This window comes from Pezoporus flaviventris, unplaced genomic scaffold (assembly GCF_033815535.1).
Source record: "Pezoporus flaviventris isolate CSIRO_AGI_PZ_B2104156 unplaced genomic scaffold, CSIRO_AGI_Pfla_v1 ptg000045l, whole genome shotgun sequence".
NCBI lineage: Eukaryota > Metazoa > Chordata > Aves > Psittaciformes > Psittacidae > Pezoporus > Pezoporus flaviventris.
Window position 1 is genome coordinate 8,349,095 of NW_026892593.1, and position 20,322 is coordinate 8,369,416.

Below are 20,322 nucleotides of genomic sequence, written 5' to 3' on the forward strand. Positions count from 1 at the left end.
TGCAGTCTAGCAGTGGGCAGACAATCACATCTAGTGCACAGAGATAGGAGTAAGAAAAGAAGTCTGGTATCTACTAAATCTTCATTAAATCCCTAATACTAGATTACCTGTTCCTTCCACCAATTATAAATGGAAACTGAGGCAGATATTTTTCAAACACCTCAAGTGGAAGTCAATCACCGCTTACCACTCTCCACAGTGCACAGCCTTCAACACTCCCACAGCAGCTGTAGTCTGTCGTTCAAAACCTTGTCCTATGTGATCTGCATGGGCTCGTGTCCGGTCTTCAAATAGCATTTCACGGGGTTCACTGGTTCGAGGTAGGTACTGCAAGTTTTTTATTTCATTGGTAGTTCTGTATTAGAAAAACAGCATTAGTAATATAGAAATAGCTCTTAGTTACCTAATGTCTACCACAGCTAACAGGATTAGTTTTCTCCCTTCAGTGAGAACATACAGTCAAATGAATAAGACAGTAACACTCAGGACAAATTCCAAACGTAATGAGCTATGCAAAAAATGAGAATACCTATGCAATTAAAGAAGAAAACGCCAAACAAAAATAACACCACCACAGTGTCAGGCCCTGAGTGCTCTAAAAGACCCCAATGACAGAGCAACCCCACCTGCAGTCTCCACCTACCAACCCAGCCACAGAGACCAGGAGCTCTATTTAAGCCATACTGCAGGAGCACCAGTCTGGACCTTAGCCACAGACATGCTGTCCCACAGACTTGCTTCCCACCTCAGGACACCTTTGCCATGACAGAGCTCTCTGGCCATCACTGGACCTGATCCTCACTGGCAGACTGACTTCCTGGTTTGACTTCCCATCACCAGACCTGCCCCATCACCACACTCTTCCCTGATGCACTCACTGGAGGCTGGACTGAACTTGGTCCCCAAGCCCCACATCTGCCCTACCAGGCTCTACTGTGAGCACAGCCCCTGGCAGAGAACTGCTGGCCTCTGCTGCTTCTTGACTAGGAGATACACATTTCAATTCCCCCTAAAGTCTTTCTTCATCATTCATGTTTCTACCAAACTGCTGGGAAATGCGTATGGATATTAAGTTCCATGTTGCAGAACTGGGAGTGAGGAACAGCAAAAAGTTATTTCTTCAGGGTTTAATGGAAGTGAAGGACATGCTGCAAAGTGGGATCAGAGCCACAGCATCATTTTCTTGGGCAGCTGGAGCCAACATTGTGTGCTGCACTCTTCCAAGAGCTGTTTATAATCATTAACATAGCCAAGGTTGGAAAGGACATCTGGAGACTGTGTAGTCCAACTTCACCCATTCAACTAGAGCAGGTTGCTCAAGACCACGTCCAGCCAAGTTTTGAGCAACATCAACAACACAGACACCAGAAGCTCCCTGGGCAACCTATCCTAGTGCTCAACCATTCATACAGTAAACTCCTTTTTCTTTTTTTTTTTTCTTTTTCTTATTTTAAATGGAATTTCTTGAAATTCAGTTTGTGCCCATTACCTCTGACTGCGTTACTGGGCATTGCTGAAAAAAGCCCTTCTTACAATTTCTCATCAGATGCTTACACACACTGGTATGATCCTTCAAAGCCTTCTTTTCTCAGGGGTAAATTCCAGTTATCATAAAATGGGTTGAGTTGGAAGGGATCTTTATCCAGTTCCAAATCCCCTGCCATGGGCCCGGACACCTTCCACTAGACCAGGTTGCTCCAAGCCCTGTTCAACCTGGCCTTGAACACTGCCAGGAATGGGGCAGCCACAGCTTCTCTGGGCAACCTGTGCAGGGCCTCACCACCCTCACAGGGAAGAGCGTCTTAACATCTAATGTAAACCTACCCTCCTTCAGTTGAAAGCCATTACCCTTGTCCTGTCCCTACCTGTTGCCATAGGAAACCCCTCACCAGATTCCTTGGTGGCCCCTTTTAGGTACTGGAAGGCTGCTCTAAGGTCTCCCTGGAGCCTCCTCCAGGCTGAACAAGCCTAACTCTCAGCCTGTCTCTGTAGGAGAGGTGCTTCAGCCTTTTGATCATCTTTGCGGCTTTCCTGTGGACCCACTCGAGCACATCCATGTCCTTCTTATTTTGGGGGTCCAAGGCTGGACAGAGTACTCCAGGGTGGGGTCGCATAAGAGCAGAGGGTTCAAATCACCTCCCTCAACCTGCTGGTCACACTCCTTTTGATGGAGCTCAGCATTAGTTTCTGAGCTGTGAGCACACACTGCTGGCTCATGCTGTGTTCTCCCATGCACTACTTTTACATCACCTTACCTGCTCCAGTATGCCTATGTCTGTCTTGGACCAGCAATCCCAGAACTGGACATGGTACTCCTCAACCTGCTGGCACTGCTCTTCTCAACACTGTCCAGGAAGCTGCTGGCCTGCTTTGCCACAAAGACAGACTGATGACTAACGATCAACCTGTCATCCACCAGGGCCCCTGAGTCATTATCTGTGGAGCTGCTGTCCAGCCAGTTGGGCTTCAGCCTGCACTGGCACAGGGGGTTATTCCTTTAGGAGCAGGGCTTTGCACAGCCCTGTGTTAACCTCATCAGTCCACTGAGCTGGCTCATTTCTACAGCCTCTTAAGGTCCCCATCAATGGCAGTACAACTCTGTGATCTATCAGCCACTCCTTCCAGTTTTGTATCACCTGCAAACTTGCTGAAGGTGAGTGGCACTGGTCACACTTCAAATCCTGTGTTCAGTTCTGGGCCCCTCACTCCAAGACAGACATTGAGGTGCCAGAGCAGGTCCAGAGAAGGGCAATGAAACTGGTGAAGAGTCTGGAGCATGTCTGATGAGGAGCGGCTGAGGGAACTGGGGTTGTTCAGCCTGGAGAAGAGAAGGCTCAGGCAGGATCTTATTGCTCTCTACAACTACCCGAAAGGAGGCTGTAGCAAGGTGGAGGTTGGACTCTTCTCCCAGGTAACAAGACAAGAGGAAATGGCCTCCAGTTGTGCCAGAGGAGGTGTATATTGGATATTAGGAAAAATGTATTCACCAGAAGTATTGTCAAGCACTAAAACGGGCTGCCCAGGGAAGTGGTTGAGTCACCATCCCTGGAGATATCTAAAAGACCTGTACATGTGGCACTCAGGGACATGGTTTAGTGGTGGACTTGGCAGTGCTGGACTTCATGATCCTAAAGGTCTTTTCCAACCTAAACCATTCTATGATTCTGTCCCAGCCATTAATGAAGATGTCAGACAAGGGCAAATAAAGCACTGAGTATCCTGGCCTCTTGTGTGTCCCCCTTTTCCTCCAGACCCTTTGCCCCACTCTGCAGACACCTTACATTTTCCTAGTCTTTTTTTTTGCTGTCCATTTGCCTGTAGAAGTCCTTGTTGCCCTTCACATCCCCTGCCAAATTTAGCTCCAAACTGGCTTTGGCTTTAACAGCATCCCATTTATGGTTGGACAGTGTCTCTATTCTCCTTCTGATGCACCTGGGCCTGCTTCCACTTCTTGTATGCTCCCTTTTAATGTTTGAATTTTGAACCAGAGAACTCCAAAGACACAATTTTTCATGACGTATAATATTCAAGTTCTGCAGAGTACATCCCTAGTCTTAAGCTGCTACTTACACCTAGTACCACCGAAAAGCTTAAAGGTGCCATTTAATGTTGGAAGTGTTACCTTTCAGGTGAGAGAAGCCCTTGTCCCTTGAGGTCTTTAAACATCCACTCACATTTAAGAACAGGGGTATTAACTGCAGTCTCATGGCATACATCAGTAGTTATATACCTGTTCACATTTCCCTGCAGTTTTCTCCTGAAATTCCTACTGGAGCTCCAAAAAGGACCAGATTTGGCTAAACAGTAAACAATTTCGAAAAATTCACATCCTTACAAAACAAAGCAACTTGAAAGTATATTTTGAGATGATAATTTATAGAAATTTATACTAAGATATAGTATCAAGCAGTAAAAGGGTTGGGATAAAATGGATTTATAGAGAAAGAATACTGACCAGACATTTATCAAGCAAAATCATTCAACATACCTCTTCCTTTTGAAAGGTGACTTTGGCATGTCAGCCACAGGGATCATCTGCTCTCCTGGACGTACCCACATAATGGGCCCATCATCACTGTCTTTACGACTCTCTAATTTTAAGCTAGAAAGTGTTCCCCATGGCAGTGTACACTAATGGGAAATACAAGCCACAATTTTCAAGTGAGTTACTTTAAAAACTTTTTTAAAGCAGCCTTTATCTGTCACAATAAAAGCATCTGTTATACCACTCTATTACCTAAGCAAGTATTACATACTCTCACTTTATTGTAACAGTACTAGACAGTATATTGTCCCCCTTCTCCCAACCCATTCCCTTCTGTTCTTACTTTTAAGAAAGGTGATTCTTCCAACATATCAAGGAATTCAGGGAAGTAATCCCCCACTTCCTCATCAACTGCTCCAACCAGGCTGATCTGTCTCATTGGGCCAGCTCTATACGTACCATGAGAGTATGTTCTTTTTACCTACAAGCAGAATATGACAGCAAAAGTTATACCAAGTCCAAGGCTCAAAGTCTACATTCAATAAACACCTTTAATCTCTATGTTTATGCTTTTTGATCGATATTAGTCCTACAGTCTTCAGTATACTTAAGATTATGAAGTCAATCACTGAACTCATTATCAAAGACAGAAGTTCTTAAAGATATATGAAACTTTTATTTTAAAGGCTGAAGATAAGGTTAACTACTTATTGTCTTTCAAGAAAATATAATTCCAAAGTAGTAACTGTGAAAAGCTATTAAAGTATGTTCTGCTCAGTAACTAGTAAATAAGGATTCTTACCTGGATTACTCAAGTCTAGCTGAATTTTTACCTTTTTCCTGTAACAGTTAGGCAGGACCCTGAGTTACAATTAAACTCTTTAAGTATTTCCTCTGCTCATAATCCTCCCCAGTATGGCATCTGTGTGAGTACATAAACTAGAGCTACTAATTATCACAGTGAAGACAAGGCTCATAAAGAGTTAGCAAAGGAAGAGAGAGAATGGTAACTATTCCTTCTTTTGTTCTGATGTGTTAACATGTCTTGTGCTGCCTTAAAGCTTTAAGGGCACATGCACCTCTCAGGAAAAATCTTTACTTTGAACAAGAACAGAAACACATATTCTTACAAGGCTTTTTTCAATAATCTGATCTGTCATGTTAAATCTACAAAATACTTAAGCATGAGACTGATGAGAATCACTTTCCCTTAAGCTTCCAATCTCCTGTTTAGCAGGCTGAAAGACATAGCGCTATTAATAGATGAAATATGACTAGATCAGAGCAGAGGGAAGAGCAGATGGATTGCTGCACAACCGAGTAAGGCTCTCACATTGAATCTCTAGATGTTCTGCATCCAAAGCAAGAAAATTTAAAAAGGAGCAAGGAAAGCAGTTAATGCAGTACTGCTTACCTATGGCCCTCCAGCAAACAGCCCACTAGAAGTCCTATTAATTATGGCAGTGCAGAGGAGAATTAGCAGCAGTTCCTGAAAACAGGACTAAATCATACAACATGGAACAGCATGCCCTTTGAAGAAACTAAACTGATGTAACCAAACGCATTCCAGAGATGCAGAACCAAATCATCTTCTTCAGATCACCTCACTCATAAACACCCAGGAAATGGAGGACAACTTACAAGATGTCTGAGCTTGTAAGCTTGTATGGCTTGAACAAGCCATACTGAAAAGAGCAATACTGCTAGACAGTAGTATTCCCCTATGCCCCAAACCCTTAGTCACACATTCCTGTAACTTTTTTGCACAGCCAGTTGGTGATTTTGTGATAAAGCACCAGAAAACATTAATTTCTCCTGAACCTGCGTCAGCTCAGCTCTCAGCTGTATGTGGCACAAAGCATCAGGAGCTCACACACCTAAAGCACTGGGACAAGGAAGGGACACTCATTTGTCACTACTGGCTTACTGGATAGACCAATTCTAAAGCACTCTAAAACCACTTTCTGAAGGCACAGATAAGCCATAAATCTGTTACTCACAGTTTATTGATAAACCTAACGTGCAAAAGGATGTTTCTTCCTCTGGCATAAGTAGTTTAGTATTCCACCACAGCACACCAAGATATTAAGCTGCTGTTTTCATCCACACCCAATTAAAGGGAACATTTTTTCTGCCTTTTTTCTTGCTTCCTTCTGCTACCACTACCATTATCCCAAGTAACAAGTGATAGGACAAGAGGAAACGGCCTCAAGTTGCACCAGGGGAAGCTTAGATTGGATATTAGGAAAAATTTCTTCACCACAAGGGTTCTCAAGCATTGGAACAGGCTGCCCAGGGAAGTGGCTGAGTCACCATTCCCAGAGGTATTTAAAAGATGCGTAGATGTGGTGCTTAGGGACATGGTTTAGCACTTGGCAGTGCTGGGTTAACAGTTCGACTCGATGGCCTTAAAGATCTTTTCCAACCTAAACAATTCTATGATTCACACAGCATATGACAAACTAGTTATGGAACTACTTCAACTGAAAACTCTACAACTTCCCTCAAAAATAGTAACTGAAGTCAAGTTAGGAGAGGCTGTGAAGCTTTCAGCTGATCAACTCACCATCTGGCTTATGTACCACTAGGTGCTGGCACTGAAGCATGAAGTCATAGAAGTGTTGAAGTGCAACATAACCTTTGCTTAAACTGGATCAATTAAGAAATTTCTTATATACTGCCAAGAAGACCATGCCACTGAAAGTTAAAACAAAGATGAATTCAACTTTTTTAAGCATTATTTGTCCATCCAAATTCACGTCTAGCTCTCCTGATCAATTATGCTCCCCTCATTCACCAGGTAGAGCAGATTCCTTTTCAAGATACAGCTTGGGAGAAGTACAATCCCCAGAATAATGCTAAGATAATTTCAAAGTTACAAATGATGAGCAGTTTCTTCTAGGACCATATTCAGAGTTATATCACGCAAACACACAGAGTAAAATGTTTATGCATTGAAGAGCTCTGTGGTGGGTTAGCCCCAGGCAGCAGCTAAGCACCTTACAGGCCCTTGCTCACACATGTCTCTCCATGAGGGGTGAGAGGCATGGGAGAGAAGGGAAACACAAGGAAACATATGGGTCTGGGGAAAGACAATTTAGTGAGTGAAGAAAGAAGGAAAGTAAACTGGAAAAACCACCAAGTGGTGTTTTTCATGACTCATTACCTCCCACAAGCAGATCGATGCTCAGGCAGTCTCTGAGCAAACGCTACCTCCCACAGCAGCACCCTCCCTGGCCCACTAGACTCAGGTCAGGTGTTGCCATTTAAATGACTCTACCTTGAATTAGGCTAAATTGGGAAAACATATTTTAAAAAGCTCATTCTTAGAGGGAATTTTCCTTCAGTCTAAAATGAGACTGTTATTAAGCAATGCAAAAACACCAAAAACCTTCCACTGATCTTTGACCAATGACAAAAGTAAAATCAATTCTCTTACAGACAGCAACTATACATAATCTGTGGCATATTAGATAACAGCAACATTTTCCTTTCCATTTAGTGTCAGTATCCTTTGGCTGGTTTGTTCACAGGAAGAAAAAAAGATTCCTGTGTTATTTCTAAATTCACAAAAACAGTGCTGATGTACTAACCACAGTTCTTCTTAATTTAATTCTATACATTAAACTGTGCACTGACCTCAAATCAAATGTTATACACCTTTAAAAAGGTAGTCTTCCTCAATGTAATTTTACAGATTACAGTGTGACTATGTTTTTAGAATGTTAAAAAGTTGCTCAAATAAATAGCTGGATGTCGTGGTTTAACAATCTAAATTCAGAATAAAAGAAGGAAGTGATAGAGACACCATCCCTGGAAGTGTTCAAAACACATGTAGATGAGGCTCATAGTGACACAGTTTAGTGGTGGACTCGGCAGTCCTGGGTAAAGGTTGGACTTGATGATCTTAAAGGTCTCTTCCAATCTATTTGACTCTAGGATTCTATGAATCAATGGCATGCAGTTCTTCTAGCATGTGGTCAACATGACTGAATCAATACACATACACAAAAAGGTTACCAATTAAATGCAGTATCATAAAATGGACAGGTAAACAAACATGTAACTGAATAAATAAAACATAGCCTAACTTCTTTCTTCTTGTGTAGCTTAAATTTGAAGTATGTCACCTAAAAACACACAAAAAGAGACTGTCTTCTCTTGAAAATTATCTGTATCTGTGACTAGTATGGCATCAACTGATTTTCAAGTGTAACTTGCTCATTTTAAGTAAGGAGTTCTATAAAGCAAATATTTTCGCATGAGCATCTTAATGTCCAAAAGAATCTGAATACATATATATATAGAAAAAATACTGACAGCAACATATTTGAGTATTATCATCTTACAAATAGGGAAACATTTTAGACACTGTGTTATAGATGTTTCCATTTGCTGTTTGAAAAAGGCACAAACTGGAAGGAACAGCCCAGAGAAACTAACATTTACAGAGATTAATTTAAAAAACATAAACTGAGGCAAGACACGAATGAAGTCCAATTTTTAATATAATGGGGGTTGTTGGTTGTAGTACCAACATTTTCCTGCGAGAATTTTAAGTGTTTAAATTCTTTCAGTTTTTCAGCTTTAAAAGCAGGAAAAAGCAGTTCTTATTGGGAAAAAAATAATCTGAACCCAAAATAAATTCAAGAAACCCAAAAAGAAAGCCCCACCAACAACTAACAAAAACATTAAATCACCATAAAAATACGTTGGGAGATGAGCAGGAATAGTGGGTTTCCATCTCACTACACAAGTGCACAAAGGCACATTTGTAGTGCACTTAAACATTTGTATTTTGGACTGGAAATATCCATCTCACATTCACTGTTATTCCTCTAAACCTGTGATCTGGAACGCTACATCATGAAGAGGTAAGGCAGTATTCTTTCTTATTTGGCACATTCTGATGAAGTACCCAAACATTTTCTGTTCCTTGCCAACTCTTTTCAAATCCTTAAATGCTTGTGTGTGTTTTGAGTTCCAAACAGGAACCAATACTAAAGCATCAACATCTCATATTGATGAACATCAACATTTCATGTCAACTGAACACATACTCATCAAAATTGCTCCGAGTTTAAAGTACTTGCAAACCTACCTTTCCTTTTAAAACACTTCATATTACTTTCTTTCCCTCACTGTTTTTAACTCAGGGTTTTGGTGGCAAAATAAGTTGCCTTGACAGTTCTAGCATTACTCAGAGGTGATCCACTATCATTAAAGTTTTCATTTCAACAAATATACCATTTCCCAATTGGAAGTTTCTGGAAATGCAATTTAAAGATTTTTACTACAGTATAGTTCCACCAGTGAGTGTCTTTTTACTACTGTAGTTCATTTATCACTTCACGTTTCACCTTGCAGCTGAAATCCTCAAGTAACACAATGGATGGACAGACATTACCTACTGTTCTGAATTCTGGTGACACAAAACCAGTGTGGTGCAACCAGAATTAAGAATGAATAAATTAAGAATAGCATCAATTCAATACCTTCATTGTCGTGGTTTAAACCCAGTCAGGTAACTCGTTCATTCACTTCCCCCCCTTTCTTGCCCTCCCCCTGCTCCCGGAGGGACGGAGAGGAGAATCGAAAAGAATGCAACTCCCACGGGTTGAGATAAGAACAGTTTAGTAACTAAGGTATAACACAAATCACTACTGCTACCACCAATGATAATAATGATAAAGGAAATAACAAGGGAAGAGAATACATCATCTCACCACCAGCCGACCGATAACTCGCCCCCCCAGCCCGACCAAGCTCTGACCGATACCTCCTCCAACCCTGCAGTCTCCCAGCCCTTCTGGCTAACTCCCAGTTACATCCTGGGCATGACGTGCTGTGGTATGGAATACCTCTTTGGTCAGTTTGGGTCAGGTGTCCTGTCTCTGCTTCCTCACAGCTTCCCCTCCTCCCTGGCAGAGCATGAGGCTCACAGAGTCCTTGGCCAAACCAAAACATCTCTATCAGCTCTGTTCCCAAGCCGAAAGTCAAAACACTGCACTGCACCAGCTACCAAGGAGGAGAAACATGACTGCTACTGCTGAACCCAGGACATTCATAAAGAAAAAAGATCTTGTGAAAGCAAAGTAGCTATTATGCTTTTGTAACTCGGGCAGATTTATGACAAGGTTCAGCCTCAGATCCTGTCCAAGCTGCCAGTACAAACCTCTAGGAACTTGGTAAGGTTTAGGTTTTTGTTACTATAAACACATGATCACAGAAAACAACATACAACTGTCATTCTGTATTTACTGGCTGAACCTGTCAAGAAGCACTCTAGAAAGGTAACTACTGTCTAAGTGGAAAATAAATGAGCATGTACTGCAGATTTCTAATGCTATTCCCTGTGGACTGAATCTTTGTACAATCATATTCAACAGGGGAGTACTTTTTTTGCTTGGAAGACAATAAGCTGCCATCATCTATCATAAAATTCCCTACACGCAATCTTGCAGATTATTTGATTACAAAAATAACAACAGGGCAATATATAAGCTTTAACAGAGCTCATATTCTATTTTTCATCATCCAGAAGGAAAAAGAATGAAAGGAAGCCCTACATTGGGAAACCTGCATAAAAGGAAAGATGCTAAAAAGCATTAAAGCATTTTAATAACAACCCAAACATTCAAAAAGCTTAAAAGCAAGGAGTGAATTCTATTAAAAGCAAAGTTCTGCTGAAAGCTACTGAAACATAACAGAAGAGATACACAGTTCCAAGGAATTCATCCCAGAACACGGGAAAATAACACAATATAAGGAAATGGACACTGGACAAATCATCAATGATAAGAAAATGAAACACCAACTATTTCAGATTTTCTTGAAAGAAAAGTATTTTCAGCAATTTCCCACAAATACAAGAACAACAAATACTTTGAAGCAGGATTTCACAAAGTAGGAAAAGAGAAAACAGGAAAAAACTCTCTAAAAAGATAAGCTTTTAAGAGCTAAACAAGGACAGCAAAGAGAAGATAATATTAAAAGGCACTAAGACAGGACTGGAATGAAAAGCTGTGTCCAGAACTTTAACAAGTGAGAGCAACTTCTCATCTTAAAAGTCACAACACGAACATGAACTATCATTACTAATGCATTTCTTCCCCTAAAACACTCACATTATTCCACATACCGATATCAGAACTAACAAGATCTTTGGTAAGGGAGGATCTGAATATACAGGATACAATTCAATGGAATAAAAACAAAGAATTATACTCACATATCTATAATTAACTACACAAACATGAAAAGAGGAGTGACTCACTTAGCAGGAGCTGCTGCTACAGCAGCTCACAAACTGCTCTGAAAAAGGCAGGAATAGGTAACAAAGAGCAGTAATTTGCAAGACACCTGAAGCAATCTTCTTCTACTCCTTGACAATTACACAGGCAGACACTGCCCATTTTCAGTACCCTATTTTCAGGAAAAGAATGACTGAAGACAGCATAATGGGAGAGCAGGAAGACCAATAAAGGTAACACATGTAATGGCAGACTGAAGGAACTGAAATTACTTGGGGGGGGGGGAATTGAAAAAAAGAAGCTGTTAAGCAATCTTCAAATACAGGAAACAGTGAAAGAAAAGCATAAACTGCCTCCCTTGTCCACTAAAGATCGGAACAAAAATTCTGGCAGGAGGACTAAGACACACAAGAAAACATTACAATTTTTCTGTAGATTTCTTTGGAAAGTGTGGAATTGGTTAGAGATCTCCAGCAAACACATCAGATAAGCACTCATCAGATACAGCTTAAAAATAGTCGATCTTGTCTTGAAGCACAGGAATTGTTGGATATTGCTCAGATTTTACTTCCCCTGTACTAAGAAACTGCCTCTGGGACAAGACTGAAGCACAGTAAAATCAATCCACTAAGCACAGTTATGCTTGAAGTGTGTACTTTGGGGTTTCAGCAAGCCAAGAAAAATCTACATTTGCCTAGCCTGGGGACACAGCAATGGGTTCAAAATATTCAAGACCTTTGCCTCAATAGCACTACATAGCTTAACTGAAGTGATGTAAGCTGCAAGTAGGTGGCAAAAGCCGATTACTTATGTTCTTTGAAAACCTCCAAAGGTCCTGGCAAGTAACATTCATAGCTACCATATAACTGATGTACCTGTTGCCATCTACACAAGTGACAGAACCCAGGGATGTATTTATAGCAGACCGTTTTCCACCGCCCAGAAGAGTGACTTACTTAAACACACATACAAGCTAGGACATGAAAATCTCCCCAATTCTTCTCCCCCACAAAATTAAAAGCTAATTCTAATGAAAGAGAACCAGTTCCAACACAAATTCTTCTCTCCTGTGTCTGCTGAACTATTCTCACAAGTTTCTGCCCACTTCTCATCTCCTAACAAGTGTAACTATATTGACTTCTATCTGACACAGGTACATTGGGAAGGAAGCTGAGACTCTACAGTTCAACTACAGTTGTGAAAATGAGTAGATTACCTGAAAGATGCAGACTTCCCAGGCAGGTTTAGGAGGACTCCCAGCAGTTCAGAACTCACCAACAGATTTACTGTGGAATCTGCCTCTTACCACAGAACTCAGTGACTTGAAAATATGCATTACTTAAATCCAAAAAATCTCATCTGCCACAAAACCGGAGGCGGAGGATTATGGAGTAATATTGAGAAATAAAAACTCTGATAAAATACTCCGTAAAACTTTCCATTTCAGGCTTAGCTCATCCCTCCTTTTTTTCTGGTGGTTTTTTTTTGTTTGTTTTTTCACATTTTTAGATCTTCTTTAATACTTCCATAAGTCATAGAATCATAGAATCACAGAATCATAGAACACTTAGGGTTGAAAAGGACCTTAAGATCATCTAGTTCCAACCCCCCTGCCATGGGCAGGGACACCTCACACGAAACCATCTCACCCAAGGCTCTATCCAATCTGGTCTTGAACACTGCCAGGGATGGAGCATTCACAGCTTCCCTGGGCAACCTATTCCAGTCCCTCACCACCCTAACAGGAAAGGGTTTCCTCCTTACATCCAACCTAAACTTCCCCTGTTTAAGTTTTACCCCGTTACCCCTTTGTCGTGGTTTAAACCCAGTCAGGTAACTCGTTCGCTCACTTCCCCCCCTTTCTTGCCCTCCCCCTGCTCTCGGAGGGACGGAGAGGAGAATCGAAAGAATGCAACTCCCACGGGTTGAGATAAGAACAGTTTAGTAACTAAGGTATAACACAAATCACTACTGCTACCACCAATGATAACAATGATAAAGGAAATAACAAGGAAAGAGAATACAACACCTCAGCACCAGCTGACCGATAACTCGCCCCCCAAGCCCGACCAAGCTCCGACCGATACCTCCTCCAACCCTGCAGTCTCCCAGCCCTTCCGGCTAACTCCCAGTTACATCCTGGGCATGACGTGCTGTGGTATGGAATACCTCTTTGGTCAGTTTGGGTCAGGTGTCCTGTCTCTGCTTCCTCCCAGCTTCCCCTCCTCCCTGGCAGAGCATGAGGCTCACAAAGTCCTTGGCCAAACCAAAACATCTCTATCAGCTCTGTTCCCGAGCCGAAAGTCAAAACACTGCACTGCACCAGCTACCAAGGAGGAGAAACATGACTGCTACTGCTGAACCCAGGACACCCTTGTCCTATCACTACAGTCCCTAATGAAGAGTACCTCCCCAGCATCCCTATAGGCCCCCTTCAGATACTGGAAGGCTGCTATGAGGTCTCCACGCAGCCTTCTCTTCTCCAGGCTCAACAGCCCCAACTTTCTCAGCCTGTCTTCATACAGGAGGTGCTCCAGTCCCCTGATCATCCTCGTGGCCCTTCTCTGGACTTGTTCCAGCAGTTCCATGTCCTTTTTATGTTGAGGACACCAGAACTGCACACAATACTCCAGGTGAGGTCTCACAAGAGCAGAGTAGAGGGGCAGGATCACCTCCTTTGACCTGCTGGTCACGCTCCTTTTGATGCAGCCCAGGATACAGTTGGCTTTCTGGGCTGCGAGCACACACTGAAGCCGGCTCATGTTCAGTTTTTCATCAACCAACACCCCCAAGTCCTTCTCTGCAGGGCTGCTCTGAATCTCTTCTCTGCCCAACCTGTAGCTGTACTTGGGATTGCTCCGACCCAGGTGTAGGACCTTGCACTTGGCATGGTTAAACCTCATGAGGTTGCCATCAGCCCACCTCACAAACGTGTCAAGGTCCCTCTGGATGGCATTCCTTCCCTCCAGCGTATCAACCAAACCACACAGCTTGGTGTCATCGGCAAACTTGCTGAGGGCGCACTCAATCCCACTGTCCATGTCACCAACAAAGATGTTGAACAAGACCGGTCCCAACACCGATCCCTGAAGGACACCACTCATTACTGGTCTCCAGCTGGACACTGAGCCATTGACCACAACTCTTTGTGTGCAGCCATCCAGAAAGTTCTTTATCCACCGACTGCTCCATCCATCAAATTGACGTCTCTCCAATTTAGAGACAAGGATGTCGTGTGGGACAGTGTCGAACGCTTCGCACAAGTCCAGGTAGATGACATCAACTGCTCTACCCCTGTCCATCAGTTCCATAGCCCCGTCACAGAAGGCCACCAAAGTGGTCAGGCAGGATTTCCCCTTAGTGAAGCCATGCTGGCTGTCACCAAGCACCTTGTTGATTTTCATGTGCCTTAGCATGCCATCCAGGAGAATCTGCTCCAAGATTTTGCCAGGCACAGAGGTGAGACTGACTGCTCTGTAATTCCCCAGGTCATCCATTTTCCCCCTCTTGAAAATGGGGGTTATATTTCCCTTTTTCCAGTCGTCGGGAACTTCACCTGACTGCCATGATTTTTCAAATATGATGGCCAGCGGCTTAGCAACTTCATTCACCAGCTCCTTCAGGACCTGTGGATGGATTTCATCAGGTCCCATGGACTTGTGCATGGTCAGGTTCTTGAGATAGTCTCAAACCAGATCTTCTCCTACAGTGGGCCTAATGTCTTCATTATCACAGTCCCTGCATCTGCCTTCCAAGACCCAGTGGTGTGGTCAGAGCACTTGCCAGTGAAGGCTGAGGCAAAGAAGTCATTAAGAACCTCAGCCTTCTCCAAATGCAGGGTATCCAGTTCTCCTGATAACTTCCAGAGAGAGCCCACATTGTTCCTAGTCTGTCTTTTGCTTGCAATGTAGCTATAGAATCCCTTCCTGTTATCTTTCACATCCCTAGCCAAGTTTAATTCTAACTGAGCCTTAGCTTTCCTAACCTGGTCCCTAGCTTCCGGGACAACATCCCTGTATCATCCCTGTAGTCGGACTGATTACATGTGCTACAGCGAGTTCTCAAAACCAAGTGAAGAACCTCATGTACTCAAGTGAGCCTCATTACAGTGTTTTAGTTAAAATTAGCAAAGCAATGCCGAGGTTTCCTAAGGCGAAGGAAGGTTGAGATAGGTACTCAAAGCAGACTTGATAAAACTAAGTTTTAGACTTGTGCTAGTTTGGGAAAACAAGTACATGTTTTCTAATGTACTTGGACATGGGAAAACAACTCCCCTCTCAACTGAGAATATATAACAACTGCTAGACATTGCTCAGGCACCTCAGGATAATGGGGAACACAGCAGCACAGAGCTTTTGTAATGCAGAAAATTGCCTTTAACACTTCACTCAAATACACTGCAACAGCACATTGGAATCCCTTTAAAAGATTCAAAGAACTCAATGAGACAGAAGAACATTATCAATCTGCATAAAACATAACAAGTTATGCAATAGTAGCTTTTACACAGAAGGTAGACGCAGAAAACTAGAAAAGAAACCAACACTAATGAATTTGAACTAATGAATTTTGAATTTGCACACACACATACAAATAGAGCTGAAGGTTAAAACCAAAAACTTCACAACTTTCAGATTCAAAAATATATCAGATTCATATCCCTGGAGGATGACCACTCTGACACAGTATCACTATGACTACTAGACTCTCATACTCCCTCCTAGACATTTTGACACTGGCCCCTGTCACAAAGGACTAAGCTAATAAAACCTTTCAACTGTAGTGGACTACCTGAACAAAAGAAAATAAGCAGCCAAAATAACTGACATAATAAAGAAAAATAGTATCAATAGTTAGGCAACCAAGGTAACGGACTTATATATTCCAGGAAACAGCAACGCTGCACTGAAGACAATGAGGAAGTCTGGTGTACGCCTCTATACACTATTTATACACACTACACCCTTTATGTTAGCAGACTACAAGGAGCCAAGCATCTTCTGTCAAGCAACCAAACTGACAAGTGATAAAAAGCTATGAAAACTAACTGAGAGAAAAAAAAGGAAAAGATACTAGAACTAAACCTCCAGCCAAGTAAAGTACAGGTTAGAAGGCAGAGTATGAAGTTGAATGCTCTAACACCATATTTGACTTCTTTAACCTACTACATTCTCTCTGTTCCTCCTTCACTTACAGAAAAATAGGAAATTATGACCTCAATCCCAATGACCACAGGACTGATTTAATTACAGATACTGATGATACCATTGTAATATCAAGTTAATCCATCCATTCAATAAAATAATTCCATTATTATAAATAAAAATAAAATCTGGGGATTTTTTAACTATTTCTTTAGGGCACATACTAGCACATAGCTATGCTTACATTACTGTTGCCCAACGGGCTGCACTTACAAGGACATATCCAGCTTTTTTCTGTATAAAAGGACCTAAGAGCTGTTCTGAGCAGCTGCCTATATCATGTTTTGTGATTTTTTTCTATTAAAGTAATAATTCAGTTTATATACTGAAAAAAAAAAAGTCAATATATTTCAGAGACTATTCACATTCCACAGCAGTGGACATTTTCTTAAATAGCTCTGCAACTGTCCTAATGCAGCAACATTTCAGTTCTGCATATCCTTGTGGATAACACACAACCGAAATCTGTCAATAAACTCAACAGTGTTCCAAGCAAGTATCTGTGGTGCCAAGGAAAAAAAAACAACAAATAAACATGTTTTTCATTAAAAAGATGACAGCATAACTTCATTTGAATTCTTTGTAATTGTTTAAAAAGCGAAGACTAACATAGTTTAACGACGTTCCACACAACATCCAAATTCACAAACAGGGAGTGAAACAGGCAATGGTGAGCTGAAGTCGATATAATGAAAGGCAGGGTTGAGTTTCTTCATAGATTGTTTCAGAATACCTGTATGGGCTTTACATAACACCCTCATCACCACAATGGCAACCTAAAAGAGTTAGAATTCTTTTTTCCCAAAACTTAAAATGTGCAACAGTAATATATCTTCTACGGTAAGTTAATAAATAGCAGAAGTGATGTTTAATCAGTAGCTGTTGCTAAGGGAGTATACAGTCATTTCTCTCCAGAAAACCATTTAAAAATTAATAAGCAAAAAGAGATTCAAAAGCTGCCATTTGGACACATAACAACTTCTAAGAGACTACAACTGAAGAACACAATGTGAAGGGCTAAGAATCAAATTAGTAGTGACATCAACCACCATTAAGTTCTCCTTTGAGGACTGATTTAGAAACTTCACACTACAAATGTAACTAATTAATTATGCCCTACAAAGGTTTTATGCACAACATTGTTCTAATGTATTCAAGCATTCCAGTTTTCTGAAGAAGCTCATAAACTACAGCTCGGACACCCAGAGAGCTTGCAGCTAAATCATTTTAACCCGCCAAAACTCAGTTAAGCTTCAGCTACAGAAACAAACCCAAAGAAACCTACACACAAACATGCATGCAAACGCTTCCCTTCCCCTATAAAGCCCAACTTTATGTCTCCTTTAACAGTCTCCTTATCTTTAATACTGCAGAACTGAATGTATTACTTAAAGAATTCCCTTGTTTCTTGTCTTCTGTCATCCACACAGCACAGCTAGTAGCAACTGTATTCTAATAAAAACCCATTCACAGTTGTTTGAAACCATTATATGACTTTAGAAAGTAAAATGTATAACCTCTTACCTGAGCATGAAAATTTGACATAGTCGTTGTCTCTATATCTTTCTTTCCCAAAATCTCCATTTTCACTGGTGAATTGGGAAAATTAAACGAAAAGTAGTCTAAAAAGTCAGGTAAATAAGTAGCTGCCCCATGAACAATACCCATTACATAGTAAGCTGCACAGTTTTCATTTTCACTAAAAACCAGACCCACAAACTCTTCTGCAAATCTCTCCATCTCCACAGGAGACAAGTGGGAGAGTTCATTACTGTAGGCATGGATAACTGATGCACCTCCGTTAGGCTGGTGCTCAATATGAATCAGCTGTTTGAACTCCAATGTGTCCAACCTTTTGAGTTTATTTTGAACCCGTGGCTCCTTTAACGAGACAAATGGAAACTCACTGTTCTCTGGTATCTTGGACTCACAGTCCTTCTTGGGATCCATATTTTTCCCATTGAAATCCTTAAGATGATCATCTATGATGCCTTTGGCTTCCTGATCCTCAATATCAGAAACCAATCCTGAGCAGATGGTCTGAATAGATTTGCTGTACATTTTTGGACGCTTCCTCTTCTCATTCTCTTTGTGTTTCTTTTTCTTTTTCTTCTTAACTTTTTTAATCTGTAGCTCTTCTGCATTGGTTTTTGGTTTCTCCTTCCCACCTGTTGAGAGGAAGAAAAGTTCTCTTAACTACCTTTGTATATAAAATACGTATTTAAAGATGGGGATCTGAAGTCACCAAAACCCTCACAGTGGCACGCAAAGACCTGAGTACTGAGAATCACGTGTATCTTACTCAAAATGAGTAGTGAGAAACACCTGCCATGTTCACAAAGTTTCCCAGGGCTGCTTTCATGACAAGTCACAACCCTTACTCATACCTTTTAACTGCTCATCAGCAATTACTACACCAGAAAGTTCAGACATTGTGTGACCGTTGTCAAAAGGGGTTTGGGAACAGTCAGTGACTATCAGCCAGCCATCATCAGCCAGCTGTTCACAAGATGCCACTGCCAGAACCTACCTTAGATGGCTTTATATGGTGATTCTTCCAGAACTAAACAAACTAATGAAATACAGCTGGAAATACCTGAAACCTGACCCATGCTTCTCAAAAAAAAAACCAAAAAACCAAACAAACAAGACACAAAAAAAACCCATCTCAACCAACAAACAAAACCTCACCAAACAGACTAGCTTCAAGTTTATATAATACGCAAGCTAAACTGAAAACAAACTGTAACGGCCTAAAGACAAAAACTATTCATTTGGGGATAATATGTTCCGAGTGATTCCAAGGTAAAACATTGTCTCTTGTTGTAAAGCGCTTTCCTTCAAGTGCTTTTGGAGTGTATTTGCAAGTATAATAAAGGCAGTAGGCAAAGAGACTTCTGTCACTACACTGCCCTAACATCTAACCAGTTGAAATCATTTCCCAATTTGATAAATAACTGGGCATGTTACAGCACAAAATTACATTCACAACAAGCAACTCAAGATCAGCAGGTTCAGCCACAGGAGTTAAATTAGCCAATCTCTACTACTATCCTGTAATGGACTATTTTCAACTTCCAATCCTCAACTCAAGTAATTCACACAAGTCCTTAAAACAGTCACAACTGTGGTGCACAGAATAACACATTCTTGTGATAATTAAGAGGTTTGGATACGGAAGCTACAGACACTAAAAAGGAGAACAAGCAATTACGACACTTGCCTCTGAGCCTCTTGAGGTTTCTGACAGCAACTACGTATCTCTGGGATTTCTGAAGTGGGGCAAGCAAGCTAGTTATCTCTCCAGCTTCTATCTTCTCCTCTTGTAAGGGCAAAGAAGTGCCCTGAGGCCACTTATTTCTTACTTAACCCAAACAAGAAAGTGGGGTCTAGGATTTCTTAAACTAATCCAAGCAGTTAAGAGCTACAAAGGCTCCCTTCACTCTAAATCAGACTGAACATAGCATACTCTGTAAGCACTATTTCACTTTTAACTACTCAAGTCTGACTGCCAAAAGGCACAGCATCCTCATGAAAATGTGTCCTTTCACTAGGCTAAATTAATGTAAAACTAGTTTGAGACTGCGACAGGACTGCTTCATCTGGTAGATGGAATATTTGTTTCTTCTTTGTTAACATCTACCTTCTGACACAAGTACCTGTAAATCTAGTGGGCATGGAAAGTGCAGAAAGAGCAGCAATACATGTACAAGAAAACTACCTCAACCTTAGAGGAGTCCTGAAAATAGTCCATTGAGGGTGCCAGGATCCTGGAGTGAAAGGTCATCACCTGACAAAAATCACCTGCTGCTCACATTCTGGGTATTGCACCAGTTCCATGCAGTTAATAACAGTGAGAAGTTCCATGTTAAAGGCTTAG

General features: G+C 41.4%; 1 protein-coding gene across 2 annotated transcripts in view; it reads right to left on the reverse strand.

Moving 5' to 3' along the window:
- The window catches only part of RSBN1L (round spermatid basic protein 1 like), a 53,384-nt gene that overhangs the window by 5,064 nt on the left and 27,998 nt on the right, over window positions 1-20,322 (reverse strand). The window contains exons 3-7 of one of the 2 annotated variants that reach the window (XM_061467336.1): window positions 18,350-18,610; window positions 17,967-18,031; window positions 4,329-4,466; window positions 3,989-4,131; window positions 188-355 (exon numbers count right to left, since the gene is read on the reverse strand). In XM_061467336.1, the coding sequence (XP_061323320.1) occupies window positions 188-355; window positions 3,989-4,131; window positions 4,329-4,466; window positions 17,967-18,031; window positions 18,350-18,610 (775 nt within the window). Of the gene's footprint in view, window positions 1-187; window positions 356-3,988; window positions 4,132-4,328; window positions 4,467-17,966; window positions 18,611-20,322 lie in introns of both variants that reach the window. The other variant, XM_061467335.1, reaches the window with a different exon arrangement.